Source organism: Schistocerca serialis, chromosome 2 (genome assembly GCF_023864345.2).
Source record: "Schistocerca serialis cubense isolate TAMUIC-IGC-003099 chromosome 2, iqSchSeri2.2, whole genome shotgun sequence".
In the NCBI taxonomy this organism is placed as follows: domain Eukaryota; kingdom Metazoa; phylum Arthropoda; class Insecta; order Orthoptera; family Acrididae; genus Schistocerca; species Schistocerca serialis.
This window is the reverse complement of record NC_064639.1, coordinates 565,463,360-565,483,425: the sequence shown is the minus strand read 5'-3', so window position 1 is coordinate 565,483,425 and position 20,066 is coordinate 565,463,360. Positions and strand designations below refer to the sequence as shown.

The window sequence follows — 20,066 nt, the reverse complement described above, 5'->3', positions numbered from 1 at the left end:
GTTAGGTTTAAGTAGTTCTAAGTTCTAGGGGGCTGATGTCCTCAGATGTTAAGTTCCATGGTACTCAGAGCCATTTGAACCATTTTGAACCTTGTGGTAGTAAGACACTGTTGACAGATTGTTTGCCTGCCCTCACGTTCCTATGCAGTCCAACGTTGGGCCATTGTCACATACGAATGCCCCAGAAATCTGGATATTCCACGATTCGACTAGCCGGCCGAATTGAGACCCACAGTGATTCCCCTTTGAGACTCTGTCATATGCTAATGATACTACCTCAGGCGAGTAGGCGGAATCTCGGTATCCTTCACAGTGACGACTCAATGTGTGGCGGTGTTCACGACTCTTATATACACTACCAGACCTGGTAACAACACTGAACACGAAGAACACTAATGAACTCTAGCGGCCGTTCTACGAGTCACAGAAAAGAGCAACTCTAATAATTCACGAATCCGCTGATTATGTGTCAGTATGCGAAGCTTTACTGTATGGTTAAATGATGATGGCGTCCTCTTGGGTAAAATATTCCTGAGGTAAAATAGTCCCCCATTCGGATCTCCGGGCGGGGACTACTCAAGAGGACGTCGTTATCAGGAGAAAGAAAACTGGCGTTCTACGGATCGGAGCGTGGAATGTCAGAACCCTTAATCGGGCAGGTAGGAAAATTTAAAAAGGGAAATGGATAGCTTAAAGTTAGATATAGTGGGAATTAGCAAAGTTCGGTGGCAGGAAGAACAAGACTTTTGGTCGGGTGAATACAGGGTTATAAATACAAAATCAAATAGGGGTAATGCAGGAGTAGGTTTAATAATGAAGAAAAAAAATAGGAGTGCGCATAAGCTACTACAAACAGCAGAGTGAACGCATTATTGTGGCCAAGATAGACATGAAGCCCACGCCTACTACAGTAGTACAAGTTTATATGCCAACTAGCTCTGCAGATGATGAAGAAATTGAAGAAATGTATGATGAAATAAAAGAAATTATTCAGATAGTGAAGGGAGACGAAAATTTAATAGTCATGGGTGACTGGAATTCGGTAGTAGGAAAAGGGAGAGAAGGAAACGTAGTGGGTGAATATGGATTGGGGGTAAGAAATGAAAGAGGAAGCCGCCTGGTAGAGTTTTGCACACAGCACAAATTAATCATACCTAACACTTGGTTCAAGAATCATAAAAGAAGGTTGTATACATGGAAGAAGCATAGAGATACTAAAAGGTATCAGATAGATTACATAATGGTAAGACAGAGACTTAGAAACCAGGTTTTAAATTGTAAGACATTTCCAGGGGCAGATGTGGACTCTGACCACAATCTATTGGTTATGAACTGTAGATTAAAACTGAAGAAACTGAAAAAAGGTGGGAATTTAAGGAGATGGGACCTGGAAAAACTGAAAGAACCAGAGGTTGTACAAAGTTTCAGGGAGAGCATAAGGGAACAATTGACAGGAATGGGGGAAAGAAAAACAGTAGAAGACGAATGGGTAGCTTTGAGGAATGAAATAGTGAAGGCAGAAGAGGATCAAATAGGTAAAAAGACGAGGACTAGTAGAAACCCTTGGGTAACAGAAGAATTATTGAATTTAATTGATGAAAGGAGAAATTTAAACATGCAGTAAATGAAGCAGGCAAAAAGGAATACATACGGCTCAAAAATTATATCGACAGGAAGTGTAACATGGCTAAGCAGGGATGGCTAGAGGACAAATGTAAGGATGTAGATGCTTACCTCACTAGGGGTAAGATAGATACTGCCTACAGGAAAATTAAAGAGACCTTTGGAGAAAAGAGAACCACGTGTATGAATATCAAGAGCTCAGACGGAAACCCAAAGAAGGGAAAGCAGAAATGTGGAAGGAGTATATAGAGGGTCTATACAAGGGCGATGTACTTGAGGACAATACTATGGAAATGGAAGAGGATGTAGATGAAGATGAAATGGGAGATTCTGCGTGAAGGGTTTGACAGAGCACTGAAACACCTGAGTCGAAACAAGGCCCCGGGAGTAGACAACATTCCATTAGAACTACTGACGGCCTTGGGAGAGCCAGTCCTGACAAAACTCTACCATTTGGTGAGCAAGATGTATGAGACAGGTGAAATTCCCTCAGACTTCAAGAAGAATATAATAATTCCAATCCCAAAGATAGCAGGTGTTGACAGATGTGAAAATTACCGAACTATCAGTTTAATAAGTCACGGCTGCAAAATACTAACACGAATTCTTTACAGACGAATGGAAAAACTAGTAGAAGCCGACCTCGGGGAAGATCAGTTAGGATTACGTAGAAATATTGGAACACGTGAGGCCATACTGACCCTACAACTTACCTTAGAAGCTAGATTAAGGAAAGGCAAACCTATGTTTCTAGCATTTGTAGACTTAGAGAAAGCTTTTGACAATGTTGACTGGAATACTCTCTTTCAAATTCTGAAGGTGGCAGGGGTAAAATACAGGGAGCGAAAAGCTATTTACAATTTGTACAGAAACCAGATAGCTGTTATACGAGTTGAGGGACATGAAAGGGAAGCAGTGGTTGGGAAGGGAGTGAGACAGGGTTGTAGCCTCTCCCCGATGTTATTCAATCTGTATATTGAGCATGCAGTGAAGGAAACAAAAGAAAAATTCGGAGTAGGTGTTAAAATCCATGGAGAAGAAATAAAAACTTTGAGGTTCGCCGATGGCATTGTAATTCTGTCAGAGACAGCAAAGGACTTGGAAGAGCAGTTGAACGGAATGGACAAGTAGGATATAAGATGAAAATCAACAAAAGCAAAACGAGAATAATGGAATGTAGTCGAATTAAGTTGGGTGATGCTGAGGGTATTAGATTAGGAAATGAGACACTTAAAGTAGTAAAGGAGTTTTGCTATTTGGGGAGCAAAATAACTGATGATGGTCGAAGTAGAGAGGGTATAAAATGTAGACCGGCAATGGGAAGAAAAGCGTTTCTGATGAAGAGAAATTTGTTAACATCGAGTATAGATTTAAGTGTCAGGAAGTCGTTTCTGAAAGTATTTGTATGGAGTTTAGCCATGTATGGAAGTGAAACATGGGCGATAAATAGTTTAGATAAGAAGAGAATAGAAGCTTTCGAAATGTGGTGCTACAGAAGAATGCTGAAGATTAGGTGGGTAGATCACGTAACTAATGAGGAGGTGCTGAATAGGATTGGGGAGAAGGGAAGTTTGTGGCACAATTTGACTAGAAGAAGGGATCGGTTGGTAGGACATGTTCTGAGGCATCAAGGGATCACCAATTTAGTATTGGAGGGCAGCGTGGAGGGTAAAAATAGTAGAGGGAGACCAAGAGATGAATACACCAAGCAGATTCAGAAGGATGTAGGTTGCAGTAGGTACCGGGAGATGAAGAAGCTTGCACAGGATAGAGTAGCATGGAGAGCTGCATCAAACCAGTCTCAGGACTGAAGACCATAACAACAACATGCGAAGTTACATTGACGTCTGATCGTGTCTTCTGGGTGCTTCACTTTTTTGATCAGAGAATGTAAACGGGACATATTTAGGATGTACTTGATCGTCTTATTGATCCTAGTGTCGGGTCACTGGTCTTCGAACTCACCCAGAGACGCAGTGCGCCGCGGTGATGACAGCAGAGGTGGAGATGTGCGAGCCGCCGCACAGGTGGGAGCTGTCCATGGAGACGGCGGCCTGGTGCGGGAACTGCCCCTGGGAGGCCGCACTGCCACCCACGATGCGGCCACCAGCGTCCTCAGCTTCTGGGTGTCCAGCTGCAGCAGATAAGGAGCTGGCCGTGGACGGGGTGTTCATTCAAAGGCGACAGGAGGCATTTGGGAAGCGAACCAGTGTTTATCCTGGTTGTGGTTCCTCCTCGTTTTTGTAGTCTTTCGTGGATGCTAAATTTTAGTTTATTAAGTTGGCGGCTGACGATGTCTTCGATCTCCAGGGCCGTGTTCCGTTTACTTTTATTTAAAGCTGAGAGGACGAGTCACAAACTTTATTAAAATCTCTTGAAACAATGACAGTGGACGTAACGTACCTTGACATCGTCGTAAATTGTTTATTCACAAGCCATGTTTTTAAGCAAGGTCAGTCTAATTCGGTGAGCAAACACTATTTGTTTTTAATTAGAACTGATTTCAAGCACTCATAATTGAAAATAAATGTCTTGACAACTTATAGTCGTCGTAATTAAGTTTTCACGTCAGATTACACGCTAAAAGTCAGAGAGGTTGCTGGAATCCAGAATGAGATTTCCGCTCTCAGCGGTGTGTGCGCTGATGTGAAACTTCCTGACAGATTAAAACTGTATGCCGGACCGAGACTCGAACTCGGGACCTTTGCCTTTCGCGGGTAAGTGCTCTACTAACTTCTTTTTCTTTTTTTAAAATTTCATTTTGTTCGTTTTCGTTCGTTGTATCTGCTCGGGGCGGACGTCGAAAGACAGCCGTTTCAGTTCGTTGTTGATCCATTAACTCTGAGCTACCGTGCCGGCGTCTAAATGAGCTACCCAAGCACGACTCACGACCCGTCCTCACAGCTTCAGTTCTGCCAGTACATCGTCTCCTACCGTCCAGCCTTCACAGAAGCTCTTCTGCGACCCTTGCAGAACTAGAAAGGATATTGCGGAGACATGGCTTAGCCACAGCCTAAGGGATGTCTCCAGAATGAGATTTTCACTCTGCAGCGGAGTGTGCGCTGATATGAAACTTTCTGACGGATTAAAACTGTGTGCCTTTCTTCCAGGAGTGCTAGTTCAACAAGGTTCGCAGAAGAGCTTCTGTGAAGTTTGGAAGGTAGGAGACGGGGTACTGGCAGAATTGAAACTGTGAGGACGGGTCGTGAGTCGTGCTTGGGTAGCTCAGATGGACAGCCAGCACGGTAGCTCAGAGTGTTCGGTCAGAGGGTAATGCGCCCTTTGTAATAAGAAAACTGAGTTAACAGATCAACAACGAACTTAAATGAATGTCTTACGATCTCCGCCCCGAGCAGATGCAACGAACTAAAGCGAACAAAATGAAGATGGTAGAGCACTTGCACGCGAAAGGCAAAGGTCCCGAGTTGGAGTCTCGGTCCGGCACACAGTTTTAATCTGTCAGGAAGTTTCAGGTTGCTGAAATGTAGTTGGTGAAATTCTTTAAATAAATGACAGTCAGCCGATCGCTCTGTGCTGCGATCGGAAGTCAACTTTTGCATGAAAATTGTTTAACTGCTGTTGACTTTAGACTGACTTCAAAATTATAGTAATTGCAGTCTAGTATTTTTAAACCAATCAGCCTTAGATGCAAAATCGCAACACTTCAATAATTGTACATATTAAACTCCATAAATAACGAAGCTGAACCAGAAATTACTTTTGATTCTGTTCTATTCGTAACTCTTACGAAACGAAACTTTCACAAATAACTCTTTTCAACAACAAACATAAATGTACCCGAGATTCTAACTGGGAGAGAGCTTACAGAACCGAAGATCTCGCTATGGCCTAAAACATCAACTTATACTCTACTAAAAACAAAACATTGAATAATGCAACATCTCCTTGTTATTTCAAACAAAAATTGACGTAATAACTCATCTCATCATCATCATCATCAGCCAATTCAATCATTGAATGATGTGGCCTCTTCGAGTCGTGGATTCAGGTAGGCTTCAGCAGTCTTCTCCAAGTGGGACGGTCTTGGGCAGTTCTCTGCCAGGTGTTACCAGCGGTCTTCTTGATGTCTTTGTCCCATCTGTCTGGTGGTCTTGCTCTAGGCCTCAGTTGCTCTCTCGGACTCCACTCCAGTACTAGCTTCGTCTGTGTGTTGTCTTTTCTTCTTGCGACGTGGCCAGCCCTTTGCCATTTCAAGGGACCTTCTGCCTCTAAGATACCATTAATCTTCGTCACAGACCAGATGTCATCTGCCCTTTTCCTATCCTTTCTTGTATAGCCCAACATTGATCTCTCCATGGCTCTCTGCGCTGTCTTAAGTTTCCCTTTTGTAAATGAGTTCAGTGTCCATGTCGCGCAGCCATACGTCATCAGAGGAAGAATGCATTGATCAAATACTGCTTTCTTCAGATTTACTGGCATTTTTGATCTGAATACTGTTGAATTCTTCCCAAATGCTTGCCAGCCAAGCTTGATGCGTCGATAGATTTCTCGCCTTATGTCTCCCTTCATATTTATAATCTGGCCAAGGTAGACATATTCACTGATCCCTTCTAGTAGACTGTCCTTGACTTTCACATCTCCAGCTGGTACCCATTTGTTAGACATTACTTTTGTTTTGGGAAGGTTGGTGTTCAAGCGAACCAGCTGACATTCCGATGCAAGATCTGCGAAGACTTTGGCCAGTAAGGCAATATCATCAGCACATCTCAGATTGGTAAGCTTTCTTCCATTAATTCTAATTCCCTTACATTCCCAGCTCAGCTTTGACATAGCCATTTCCAATACAGCAGAGAACAGTTTTGGGGAGATGGGATCGCCTTGCTTGACACCCCACATCATACGGAATTCTTGAGTTGATTCGCTGATGTTAACATAAGCTGAAGAATTCTCGTAGATTTTCCTGAGCACATCAATGTATGCTGCTCCCACTCCTTGCTCACTCAAAGCTTTTAGGACAGCTACATGGCTAACGGAGTCAAATGCCTTTTCAAAGTCAACAAAGGCAATGCAGAGAGGCAGTTGGTTTTCATTCGCTCTGCTTATCACTTCACTAACGGTCAGAATGTGGTCAATAGTGCTAAAATTGCTCCGGAATCCTGCTTGTTCTATAGGTTGGGGTGACTCTAGGGTGGAACTAATTCGGTTTAACAAGATCTTTGTGAAAATTTTGTACAAAATTGAGAGCAAGCTGATAGGACGGTAGTTAAATATTGTGAATACTTCCTTTCTTGTGTATCAAAATAATCTTAGCCTTGTTCCACGATAGTGAGATTGAAGCATAGTGCAGGCAGGAAGTAAATACTTTTTCCAAGTGATTTATTGTTACCTCTCCTGCCAGTTTGAGGATGTCAATACTGAGCTCATCATCACCCGACACTGTTCCCTTCTTCATGCTATCCAGAGCACACTTGACTTCCGATGGGAGTATATCTGGAACACTAGGTACATCATTCAATTTAGATACACTCAAATTTTCCCTTGGATTGCTAACAAATTGCTATAAAAGTCTCTGATGAACTTCAAAACCTCCTCCTTTTCAGTGATTCGACTGTCATTTCCGTCGAGTGCGATAATCTGCTTTTTACCGATTGTGAGTTTGTGTTTGGCCGACTTTAAACTTGTCGTGTTTTCCAAGCTTGAGCATAAGGTGTCTTCAGTGAATTTCTGTATGTCAGTTTTCATTTCTCTTCGCACTGCCTTGCGTAGTTCGGAATACGCTACCATGTCACGATCGGTTTGGATTTTCATTTCTCTCCTCTGTTGTAAAAGGGTTTCAGTTTTGGCACTGAATTTCTTTGGTTGTTTATTTTTTTGGGATAGGCCACCGACATCTTGTGCACTTGAAACAATCATTTCCGCCAAATCACCATCTTTAGTTACGTGGATCTTGCTTTGGAGGAATGTTCGAGGAATGTTCTTCCAGGTTTTTGAGGTTGATTACCCTTCTCTTCCCTTTCATAAGTTTATTCCTTTCATTTCTTACATAATTCGTCCAAAACGCTCAAATTATATAAAAATAAATATTTCAGTTACTATACTATGAAAGAGTGGCTTCATCGTTGGTGAGTAGATATTCACATGAAACAGCTCATCAGATGCGGGCATCACGGCAAATATTGTAAGTTATCATACTGTGACTTTAAGTGATCGATTTTATCTGACGCCGTTGTTAAATACTGTAATTTCCAAACATGTGACGATTCTCATATATGATTAGCAAAATCAATAATAGCTTATCAAATTGAGTGTGACCAGTTGCTGTTTTATCTGAATTTTCATTAAAACGGTCGCTGTGTCTCCGGCAGGCAATGCCTATGTTTTCTAGGTGTCCAGATTTGGTGTCTCTACATACAGCTGTCCTGCAGCTGCAAAACGAATCCGCGCAATTGACTTCCTCACTGTGTTGAGGTTTACTGACTGCAGAGAAAACTTTTCGTTTGTACCGACCGCAGATACTTCAAGGGATTCGATGGTTTGCGTCCTTGTGCATTGGTCAAGTAGTGATATATGCGTGCCGACATACTCATTTAGATCCTCTGTCTGCCCACTCGTAGTTTGTTATTTGGAGATTGCAACGAATAACTAATATTTCATCATGAGTAGATAAGCCAGGTGCAGAAATTCGATCAATGCGAATTATCCTGTTTGGAGACTTGGTTGCGAAAATATCGACAGAGATATGAGTGTCTGCAATATGATGAGTTAGCCCCAGTATGAAGCAGTGTAAGGAACGTATATGCTTGAATTTTTAAACTGTAGGACCGCTGCTTATGAAACGTGTTAATATTTGCGGCTTCTGTTATGTGTTGGCAGGAAGGTTCAAGACCTGAGAGTGTGAATTCAAAGCTACAGAGCTGTCCGAATTTGGGTGGATTGTGTATTACACAGATAAGACACTTTTTATTGAACAGGCTTGTCTGTGAATATCGCTAAGTGTGAATTATCTAACGGAATTAACTGTAAGTCTACATCTACATCTATTACAAACTACTGAGAAATGTTTATCAGACGGTACTTTCCATTGTTCCTTTCAGTGAAATTCATGTATAGAAGACTGGAAGAATGATTGCTTAAATACATCTGCACGCTGCGTGATTAGCCTGACATTGTCTCTGGCGACCCTATGGGAGAAGCGAGTAGGGAGCTATAGTATATTTGTGGCTTCCTCACTTAATACTGTTCCTAGAAACGTTGTAAGTCGGTTTTCATTGGATAGTTGGCCTCTAATACTTCAGGTTTCCTGCATTTCCATAAGGCTGCCCCGTGGTGCCGCGGATAGAAATAGAAGCGGAACTTACTTTGTGGACGACCCTCGTAAAAAAAAGAAATATCACATTCATTGGCTTAAGACAGCAGCCAGATAACATTCAGCACACGTCAGAATAATCGCACAAATGTATTCGCTCACTGGTAAAGGCTCTTATCAATATAAAATTATAACAATATTTGCATAACTTAAGTATTCACCGCGCCAGAGCCGAAGGCCAACTGTTTAAAGGTACAGGCTCGAGCGACCAGGAACAAGTAGGCATGTAAGAACTATGCCTTGCTTGTGTTAAATAACAGCTTTTTACATTAAAGTGAGAATGATATTTCCTCTACAAGACCATTGAAATGCGGTAAAATAATAGGTACACATTTCGTGTAAAGTTTCTAATACATTCGCTGACAGATTTGTACTGTACTTAAACTAAGGGACACAATTCACTATGCTTCTATTAGCGGTAATGGTTTGCAAATTTCAGCCTTCGTAACCAATGAACAGCAGTCAGTATGCGTGCATGAACGAAACAGCCATACCTAACAACGTTTGCTGAACGTGCGTTGATGACATTGTTGGTAGCCCCTTGGTTCAGCTGAGTAGTTATTTGCTCAACAGTCGCACGCCTGCTCGCCCGTACACATCCCCGCAGCCGTCGTTCACCCTCGTTATACTGGGTGGTCCACTGATAGTGACCGGGCCAAATATCTCACGAAATAAGCGTCAAACGAAAAAAACTACAAGAACGAAACTCGTCTAGCTTGAAGGGGGCAACCAGACGGCGCTATCGTTGGCCCGCTAGATGGTGCTGCCATAGGACAAACGGATATCAACTGCGTCTTCTTAAATAGGAACCCCCATATTTTATTACATATTCGTGTAGTACGTAAAAAAATATGAATGTTTTAGTTGGACCACTTTTTTCGCTTTGTGATAGATGGCGCTGTAATAGCCACAAACATATGGCTCACAATTTTAGACGAACAGTTGGTAACATGTAGGTTTTTTAAATTAAAATACATAACGTAGGTACGTTTGAACATTTTATTTCGGTTGTTCCAATGTGATACATGTATTTTTTTAACTTATCATTTGCCGGCCGGGGTGGCCGAGCGGTTCTAGGCTCTACAGTCTGGAACCGCGAGACCGCTACGGTCGCAGATTCGAATCCTGCCTCGGGCATGGATATGTGTGATGTCCTTAGGTTAGTTAGGTTTAAGTAGTTCTAAGTTCTAGGGGACTGATGACCTTAGAAGTTAAGTCCCATAGTCCTCAGAGCCATTTGAACCATTTGAACTTATCATTTCTGAGAACGCATGCTGTTATAGCGTGATTACCTGTAAATACCATATTAATGCAATAAATGCTCGAAATTATGTCCATCAAACTCAATTCATTTGGCAATACGTGTAACGACATTCCTCTCAACAGCGAGAAGTTCGCCTTCCGTAATGTTCGCACATGCACTGACAATGCGCTGACGCATGTTGTCAGGCGTTGTCGGTGGATTACGATAGCAAATATCCTTCAACTTTCCTCACAGAAAGAAATCCTGGGACGTCAGATCCGGTGAACGTGCGGGCCATGGTATGGTGCTTCGACGACCAATCCACCTGTCATGAAGTATGCTGTTCAATACTGCTTCAACCTCACGCGAACTATGTACCAGACATCCATCATGTTAGAAGTACATCGCCATTCTGTCATGCAGTGAAACATCTTGTAGTAACATCGGTAGAACCATACGTAGGAAATCAGCATACATTGCACCAAAAAAAAATGGTTCAAATGGCTCTGAGCACTATGGGACTCAACTGCTGTGGTCATAAGTCCCCTAGAACTGAGAACTACTTAAACCTAACTAACCTAAGGACAGCACACAACACCCAGCCATCACGAGGCAGAGAAAATCCCTGACCCCGCCGGGAATCGAACCCGGGAACCCGGGCGTGGGAAGCGAGAACGCTACCGCACGACCACGAGATGCGGGCTACAGTGCACCATTTAGACTGCTATCGATAAAATGGGTGCCAATTATCCTTCCTCCCATAATGCCGCACCATACATTAACCCGCCAAGGCCGCTGATGTTCCACTTGTCGCAGCCATCGTGGATTTTCCGTTGCCTAATAGTGAATATTATGCCGGTTTACGTTACCGCTGTTGGTGAATGACGCTACTCGCTAAATAGAATGCGTGCAAAAAATCTGTCATCGTCCCGTAATTTCTCTTGTGTCCAGTCGCAGAACTGTACACGACGTTCAAAGTCGTCGCCATGCAATTCCTGGTGCATAGAAATATGGTACGGGTGCAATCCATGTTGATCTTGCATTCTCAACACCGACGTTTTTGAGATTCCCGATTCTCGCGCAATTTGTCTGCTATTGTGTGCGGATTAGCCTCGACAGCAGCTAAAACACCCACTTGGGCGTCATCATTTGTGGCAGGTCGTGGTTGACGTTCCATATGTGGCTGAACACTTCCTGTTTCCTTAAATAACGTAACTATCCGGCGAACGGTCCGGACACTTGGATGCTGTCGTCCAGGATACCGAGCCGCATGCAAAGCACAAGCCCGTTGGGCATTTTGATCACAATAGTCATATATCAACACGGTATCGACCTTTCCCGCAATTGGTAAACGGTCCATTTTAACACGGGTAATGTATCACGAAGCAAATACCGTCCGACGTGGGGGAATGTTACGTGATACCACGTACATATATGTTTGTGACTATTACAGCGCCATCTATCACAAAGCGAGAAAAGTGGTCCAACTAAAACATTCATATTTCTTTACGTACTACACGAATATATGATAAAAAATGGGGGTTCCTATATAAAAAAAACCCAGTTGATATCCGTTTGACCTATGGCAGCGCCATCTAGCGGGCCAACCATAGCGCCATCTGGTTTCCCCCTTCAAGCTAGACGAGTTTCATTCTTTGTGGTTTTTTCGTTTGATGCTTATTTCGTGAGATATTTGGCCTGGCCACTATCAATGGACCACCCGGTATATGGCCCGTGGTGCTCCACGTTCGCCTCGCCGCCGTTTTTGGATAGCGGCAGTTTCCCATGCACAGTAAACTTCAACCACGGGGCATGCAAAAAGTTTATAAACATAGCGTTTCGGTAATATTTCCACCTTTGAGCTGAAAGTCAATGATCAAGCCCTTCTGGACGTCTGATGAATCACTTCGTTCCCGCAATACGACAACGACTGCACTATTTCCGCGTCACGTCAACACTCTTTATATACCCTCTAATGCTAATCCTGCCACCTGCTCTCTGTGAGTGACAATTGCACGTTAACGTCGAACATAGCGGTGGTCATATTAATGAGACTGGACTGCGTAGAAATACTTACGCACTAGTGGCAATGTCTTCACCATAGATGTAACACTGAGCTGTGGCGTCGCATTCTGGGGCAGCGCCTGTAAACAAACAAATGTAACGCATTTTTGTTGATATGGTGCTCTGCACCGATCATATGTTGAAAATACGTCATTTTGAAATAGTTACGTCGCTTATTACTAGAATCGAGGGGTTGCCATCTACAGCAGAACATTATTTTACAATGTATTGTGAGTTATGTGTATTTACACTGTATAACGTCATAAGGAATCAGAATGAATGAAATCAAAGCAGTGATCACTAATCGGGCCACACATTATTATAAAATTGGTAGTGATGTGCTCTATTCACTATATACCCAGATAAATCTTCAAAGGATCTGAAAATCAACACAAACACGCGGGAAACTAACATAATTGACGCTAATACCTGTACTGAAGCTGTCATGAAATAATTACAACAGATCTACTGTACAAAACATTTTCTCCGTGATGTTTGTTCATAATTGTCATGAAATGGATTAATCGATAATAAAGTAGGAGGGGCTGCGATGGAAGCGCTTCAGCTAGTGAGGGAGAAATAGAATCTGTGGAAACATTAGGGATTTTATCGGTGTAAAGAATTTAATATGTTTAATTAGGATATGTAATGAACAACATCAAACAGGAGTAAAGTATCTATTAATCAAATGTTCTGTTTTGAGAATTTTGACAACATATGAAATGGTTTGTATTACAAAAGTTAGTGAGTGTGCAAGTAAAGTTTTTAAGATCTTATTCAGCTCTCGTATTAGTGATGTACTTCTTAAGTTCTTGAACTACGTGAACTCCACACATTTAGACATTTCTTTTACAACTGAACACATCGTATATGCACATAATTCACTTCTTAGGAAAAGTGGAATTTATCCGAAAGGTTAACGAAAAATGAAAAAAATTATAAAGTAAATACAGGAAGGTTAACGTTTTGAGAAATTATTGAAAATGTTAAAAATTGTACCACATTTACGAAATTTGTGTAATGGTGACAATTACAAATCTTATATGTCGCCGCAACATTTAGACAATGTTGATACAATTTATCCTAGGACACTATAAAGTCTGTGTGCGAAGTGGCAGAATGTTGCGTCGCTCTCGTTAAATAATATGGTCAGTTAGTATTTAGAATGTGCGTTATTTGAGAAAACTGGAGACAAAATTGGAAAAAATTATACCTGAAAAGATACAAGACTTTCTTAAAGTAAACAGTATTTTCAGCCCGCCCGGCTAGCTGTGCGGTCTAACGCGCTGCTGCCCGAGCGGGAAGGCGTGCCGGTCCCCGGCACGAATCCGCCCGGTGGATTAGTGTCGAGGTCCGGTGTCCACTGGGAACCTGATCAAGTGTTTCAACCACTGCCCATAACATCTGATGCTAGTACGCTATTTCGGTTGGTTTAACGTGATAAATACATTCACTGACTATCACCTCAGATTAGTCTACACAACGGTGAAAATCACCACTGAATGAGTCGGCTTGTTTCCCGTACTCCTAAGATATATATTAATGTGACTGCATCCATTTTACCTTAACCGCAACCGCTGCGGCAAACAGCAATACAGCCAACACGTTCATAGTGGTCTTCCAGCAGCAGCTGCCGAAGTCGGACACTCCGCTCCTTCTTATACTCGAAAATGTGCACACGTATTGATCTCAGAGTTTCAAATTCAGTTTCAGAATTTATGATAAAGTTAAAAAGGGAACCTTGAAACACTTATTAGGGTTACGGCGCCATTTGATATCTGTAAAATTGAGAAGGTAAAGCTAATTTAGAAATAATGGGACATGATATTTTATCGAAAGAACATCAAGGAGGGAGTAATGGTTTGGCATACAGTCAACGACACGGTTGTCTGAGATCCATTCCTCGCAATCGATTATGATTATGAGGTCCCATATTCCGATGAGTGTAGGGAACGATGCGGGAGACCCGCACCGTCGACTGGGCAAGGTTTTAGTGGAGGTCGTTTGCTATTGCCTTCCACCGACAGTAATCGGGATGAATGATGATGATGAAGACAACACAACAACACCTAGTCATCTCGAGGCATGAAAAGTCCCTGATCCCGCCGGGAATCGAACCCGGGACCCCGAGCGCGGGAAGCGAGAACGCTACCGCAAGACCACGAGCTACAGACTCGCAATCCAAAGAAATGTGAATAATCCTAATCGAGGTGGTCTCACGTGGATTTGAAACTGATTCCTTCTGAATACGATAACAATGCCTTTGTCATTGAACCACCTCACCGATCCCATTATTAGACAATTCATACTGCCTGACGAAAACCCTGAGGCACTCAGAAGGGGGGACGAAAGAATGAAACTTCATGGGTTGAGAGAATATGCGATGTTACTTCAGTGATTACAAACTCAAACGAAATGTACAAAGAACTTAGCAGTATAAGCCTATTTATCAGTATGCCGTTGGACCACCTCTGGCCTGGATGCTGTGGCGAAATAAATAAAAACCATTTTACATTTTAAATTCCACGTCATTGTTGATTTAATCAGAGTTCTCACCTTAGACGTAGAATTAGTCCTTCTGCCACAATATTAATTCATTAGTCGCCATCGATGTCCTTCTCTTTGTTGACCGTGTGTACCATCATGAGTCGGCATCGGTTCACTTCACGAAGACGGTGGAAACCAAGGAATACTATGCTACGTCGCTATAAATAATTTTCGTAACACTTCGATACTTTTCACTATTTTTTATTCACAACACAATAAGACTTGCTGTGCTCGTCGCACAAACCATAATTACCAACCATATGGCTGCCTTTCCGCACAGTCCAAAAATCACGTCCATCCTCCACAAGGCAACAATCGAAAGTGTCCCTTAGCTCCTTGGAGTATCAAACAAAAGAGAATCCAATGTGAACTTTACAAAGATTATAATATACATGCCTCTCAATTTATCTTTGGCGCAGCTTTTAAGATATTGTATGTCTCTGCATAGGAATGTGTCATTACAACTGCCCCCCTACTGTATACTGTCACTATAAAATTTTATTTGATTGACAGGATACAGTAGTCGACCTTGCAATTGATAGGTTTGGGGGTCTTTTATTTACACACTTCATTTTTATTATCTCATTTTCATGGCACTGTGAATTCTTTGGTATTTCTGAGTGTGTGTCAGTTTTTTGGTATACTTATGCTAATATTTACAAACCTTAATCCTAATATACAAAGTTCTGGTTAATACTGAGAAAATGATATCATGTAGTAAAGTTTGTACAATAAAATATACAATGAATACAACGTTACATACAAATGTTTCCTTCCTCATCAGAGGTGAAAATTAAGTCCTTGTATTGCTTTCTGCATTTATTCTGGGGCGACGAGCTTTGTTCGCTAGCCCGTGTTGAATATGGGCGGGTGATACGCGCGCCTGATTGTTTGGTCGTCCGTTAGCGGGCGACGTTGGTTGAATGCGCGCGACAGTGCACTGAATATACACCGACGTGCGGGTACCGTCGAGACTTCCGAACCTCAGTATGCGTGTGCTTTTTGTAGTTCCTTCCAGTACTTAGACTGGATACGACGAGGTACATTGGAATATGTGCCCCGAAGAACACACCACACTATGTGCGAGGCGGAGGACGATCCCGTCGATTCAGCTCCTGGTAAGAAGCGTACCATGTCAAACTTGTTTGGCATTGTCCTTTCCTACCGTGACGCCATGGGTCGTTTGACGATACAAGCTTCAATTTTCGATGTCACTTGTTTAGGCTCGCTGACACTTGCAACGTAGCACTACTTTGCACAATTTTAATTTCTACACACACCACTTTAACCGCGAGTATTGCGATCGAAACTTCCTTTTCACTACACTTTTTTTTTCTTCGCATTAACCCCTTTTACCTATTGTACTGAGATTCGTTCCCCTCAATACTTCTGGTCAATGCACATAATTTGTAAGTCACGGGACTTGGCATGAAATACAAAATACATCACATACAATGGAATAACATATAATACATACAATACATTGTTTACATTAACTACAGGAAAAAACTATCGACTAAAATTGAAAAAATTTTTGACCACTCATAGTGGCTTCTTCGTCTTGGATTTTACTGACACACACACACTCGCCTTTTTCCATTAATCTGTTAGAAGGAACAAGTCCTTTGTTTTCCTTCTTGAACTCGAGTATAAGTTAAGGTTTACCTCCGTTACGTATTCTTCATACGCAACGACATGCATCAGCATGCAGAGAATACAGCTGTAGCCGCTCCACTGAAGCTTGGGAAGGGAATTTTCTACCTTCTACTTAGGGTAGTGGCAACGACTACGTGTATGCTACGGTTTTTTGCGTATAAAATCTGAAAATGCACGAAATAATCATTTATATGCAGCATAACCCTAATATGTACAGTGTTTTGTGCTTAAGCACGTTCTGGTGTGCTTGTAAATCATTACCTCTAATAAAATTTCCTACATTAACATAGACATATAAACATACAATCTTGAAGTTCAGGGTCTAGCTACTATTAATATGTACAGTGTTTCATAATAGCGGCACGCCCTTGTGTGCGTGTATCATTTTCAATTAAAGTGCGCTTATAGGCGTCTTGTGTTATCATGGGAGAAAAAATAGACATTTTAATGCATCGGTTGTCATGAAAATCTATGTACACGAATAATCACACTTTCATAGCTTCAGTGCAGCATGAAATTCTGTATGACTTTTTTTTTTCATAGTTTATTTTATAGACGATTCCTTTGCTTACAGGTCGTCGATCACACTACTTACCTGTTTCTCGTATAGCGGCGATGTCATTTTCATTCTTCGTGACCGTAAATCGTTATATGTATGAAAGATATAATTTTAACATGATTTATCCTTTCATGTTTCAAGTGGGTAAAGTAATTCATACCTTCCTTCTGCGTACATGAGTGAAGCATCGCTAATGTTGCACTTTGTATCAGGTTTTTCGTATTTTCTCGTAAACTCGTAGAGTCTTACGGTTTTAATTAAGTTGTTTCTTGATGTTAGGTATACATGTTTATAAGAGGTTGTCTTAGAGTTTAATTTTCCTTATACACTTCTACGTTGTTTAAGTTCTGTACATGTACAGAGCTTCTTTCGCCTTTCACACATTCATACATACGTTTATACACAAAAAAATATCTACCACTATAATATACACTTTGCTGGTGGGGCCCTTTTTCGGTACCCTGCACCATTCCTTCAATATTCCAAAATAATTCAGGGTGTGCTGAGCATCGTCCCTTATACTAATAATACTTACAACTAAATATTTCTTCTTACATACATAACTGCCTTACAGTCCATTAATGTGCAACATTCCCTATTTTCCTCCTTTACACTTTAGCTTTCGTACATGTACGCTCGTGTATAGCTTATATATTCTACAAAGTTGTTTGCTGAGTGCTTCAGGTGTTTCCTAACGTTAATGTCTGTCTCTCTCTCTATAAACCCTAGGTATTTGTTTTGAGAGCGATTCAGTTCATTACTCACGCTGCATAGGTCTGTTTATTATTACCCTATTTTAAAGCTTGTGTCACTCTTTTCCTTAGTCACAAAATTTAGCGCGTTTGCCTTGTTGTTCAGTCTGAAAATCGCCCGCTACTGTGTAATGTAAATGCATGCGTTACCTCTTTTCTTTCCTCTTTGCTGCTTTTTCCCTATATGTAATTGTGTGTTGTTCTCGTGTACATAGCCTTTCTTCCGGTTATATATCTGCATTATTTATTTATTTATTTATTTTTCTATTTTCTTTCTCCTTCCGTACAAGCCAAGATTTTACTCAGTATAATATAATATTACAATACCGTCCATGACCGGTATGTACTTGTATGTTCACTTTTATTACGTAATACCAGCTTATAATTAAATTTTCCAAGTTACTATTTACAAGACTTGTGTACCCTTTCCTTTCTTGTTTTTGAATGACTTTCGTCTCTGTGTCTCATATTAGGAGTGGTCTAAAAACTTTTAAACTTTCCGCGCATGCGCGCTTACGTACCACGACTGGACTGTAGGTGCGGGGAAAACTCTGCATTGTTGGTGAACTTTATTCGTGATAGCCACCATCGTGTAATAGTCACGTGACACCTGGACTCGACCGCGCATGCGCCTTCGCGCTTTGTATACGCTCAGCTGATCGGACATGGAAGGGGGGAAGATTTCTCCCCGGCTCGCTGCCTACAGCGCGGCCAATGACCTCGTCTTGACATGCAGCTATCGCGTGCTCATGAGCTGAGCGTTGGATTGCAACTTCAACGTGTGGTTTGTTGCTCGTCTCAAGCGAACAAACTCTGACCTTCGCGCTAATTTGTCTTTGCTCCCCTCTCTTAAATAACTGAGTTAGACTACAAAAGTACCGTATGGTTTATTTTATAGTGTTAAGACTCACAGTAACACATGTTTCATTAGGTTTGGTTAAATATGCGTTTTTAAGCTGGCATATGCCCCCAGTTGTTCGCAAGTTTCTTAGGTTAATGACAGCAATTTTACTATGTGATCCAAGGTTGTACAATTTCAATTTTGCTAAAATAACATATAACCTTTAATGAAAAAATTCCTTGATGTCCTTGTGGGGGTATAACCCTTTCACCTTGCTCGTTCGTGTGTTACCTAACAGATAACATCCTGGGTGAGGTTTGTCTATTATAATGAAAGGGCCATCATACAACAACTGCCACTTTTTGTTTAATGCCTTAATTTTAGAGGATTTTGGGTGGGTACGTAATAGTACTTCCTGTCCAATGTTAAATTCTGTAACGTTTCCTATCTTTTTGTTGTTATTACAGCCTGCACGAGGTCACTTACCTTGTCCGGTGCTTTCGTCTCTTCTTCACATAGATCATCTTCTACGGTCCCATCCTGATCATATCTTAAAAATAATTGTCTAAGATGTAATGTGTGCTTGTTTGTGCCCCCTGTTGTCAAATCGGTCGGCCGGTGGGGGCTCATTACGACCGATTGTTGTTTACCGGGGGAGACAAAGGCGTTGCTTCAGTACTGTCCGTTACCTCTACAAAGTGTACTGAGTGGTTATTCTGTCGCCAATTAGTTTCCGGACCGCTGCGTGCAACATTTTCTTGCGACCGGCCGTCGCTATTCCTCCTTGGTCTATCATTCCTATTACTGTAACTATTGTAATTTTCATTTGTGTGCCACCTTTCATCACGCGGGCCTGACCAATCATTCACGTGATTTCTATCATTTCCATACCGGCGTGGACCGTAATCTGTACTGTACCTTCGGTCTTCACGTCTCTGTGGCGCCGAATTCCTCCGATTTCCGTAATTCCAGGTTCCATTATTTGGCCTTGTCGCATACGGATGCCAACTGTGTGGGTTTTGTCCACTGCCATTAAAATGATATCCGTTACCGTTGTTTTGATTGGTTCCGGAATATTCATTCCGATTAATTGTGCTCGGCTCTTCTTCGTATATTAGATCAATTGAGTCAAGCACGGAAAGAAAGTATTCAAGGTCGTTCTCCGGTATGGTTACCAATTTTTCGCGTAAGTTCGCGGGTAGTCTGTTTTTCAGAATTTTGAGAACATCTACGTGCGGTATTGGATTGTTCCAATAGCGCGTCTTATTCAAGTACTTTTCGAAATACTTTCTCAACCCGCCGTTTTTGAGGTTGAACGGTTGTGGGTTGAATACCTCACGGCGCAGTCTTTCTTGGACTCCAGCAGACCAATATTTCTCCAAGAAAGCCCGTTCAAATTGTTCGTAGGTGACGCACTGTTCAGCCATGTCTGTGGCCCACAAAAGTGCGTCGCC

At 41.8% G+C, this 20,066-nt stretch overlaps 1 protein-coding gene across 1 annotated transcript in view; it reads right to left on the bottom strand.

Annotated features, from left to right (window-relative positions):
- LOC126456225 (brachyurin-like) overlaps window positions 1-19,242 on the bottom strand; it is a 79,735-nt gene extending 60,493 nt beyond the window's left edge. Inside the window, exons 1-3 of the mRNA XM_050091978.1 lie at window positions 19,099-19,242; window positions 12,271-12,337; window positions 3,589-3,757 (exon numbers count right to left, since the gene is read on the bottom strand). Of these exons, the coding sequence (XP_049947935.1) occupies window positions 3,589-3,757; window positions 12,271-12,337; window positions 19,099-19,242 (380 nt within the window). The remainder of the gene's footprint in view (window positions 1-3,588; window positions 3,758-12,270; window positions 12,338-19,098) is intronic.
- Between the last annotated feature and the right edge of the window lie 824 nt (window positions 19,243-20,066).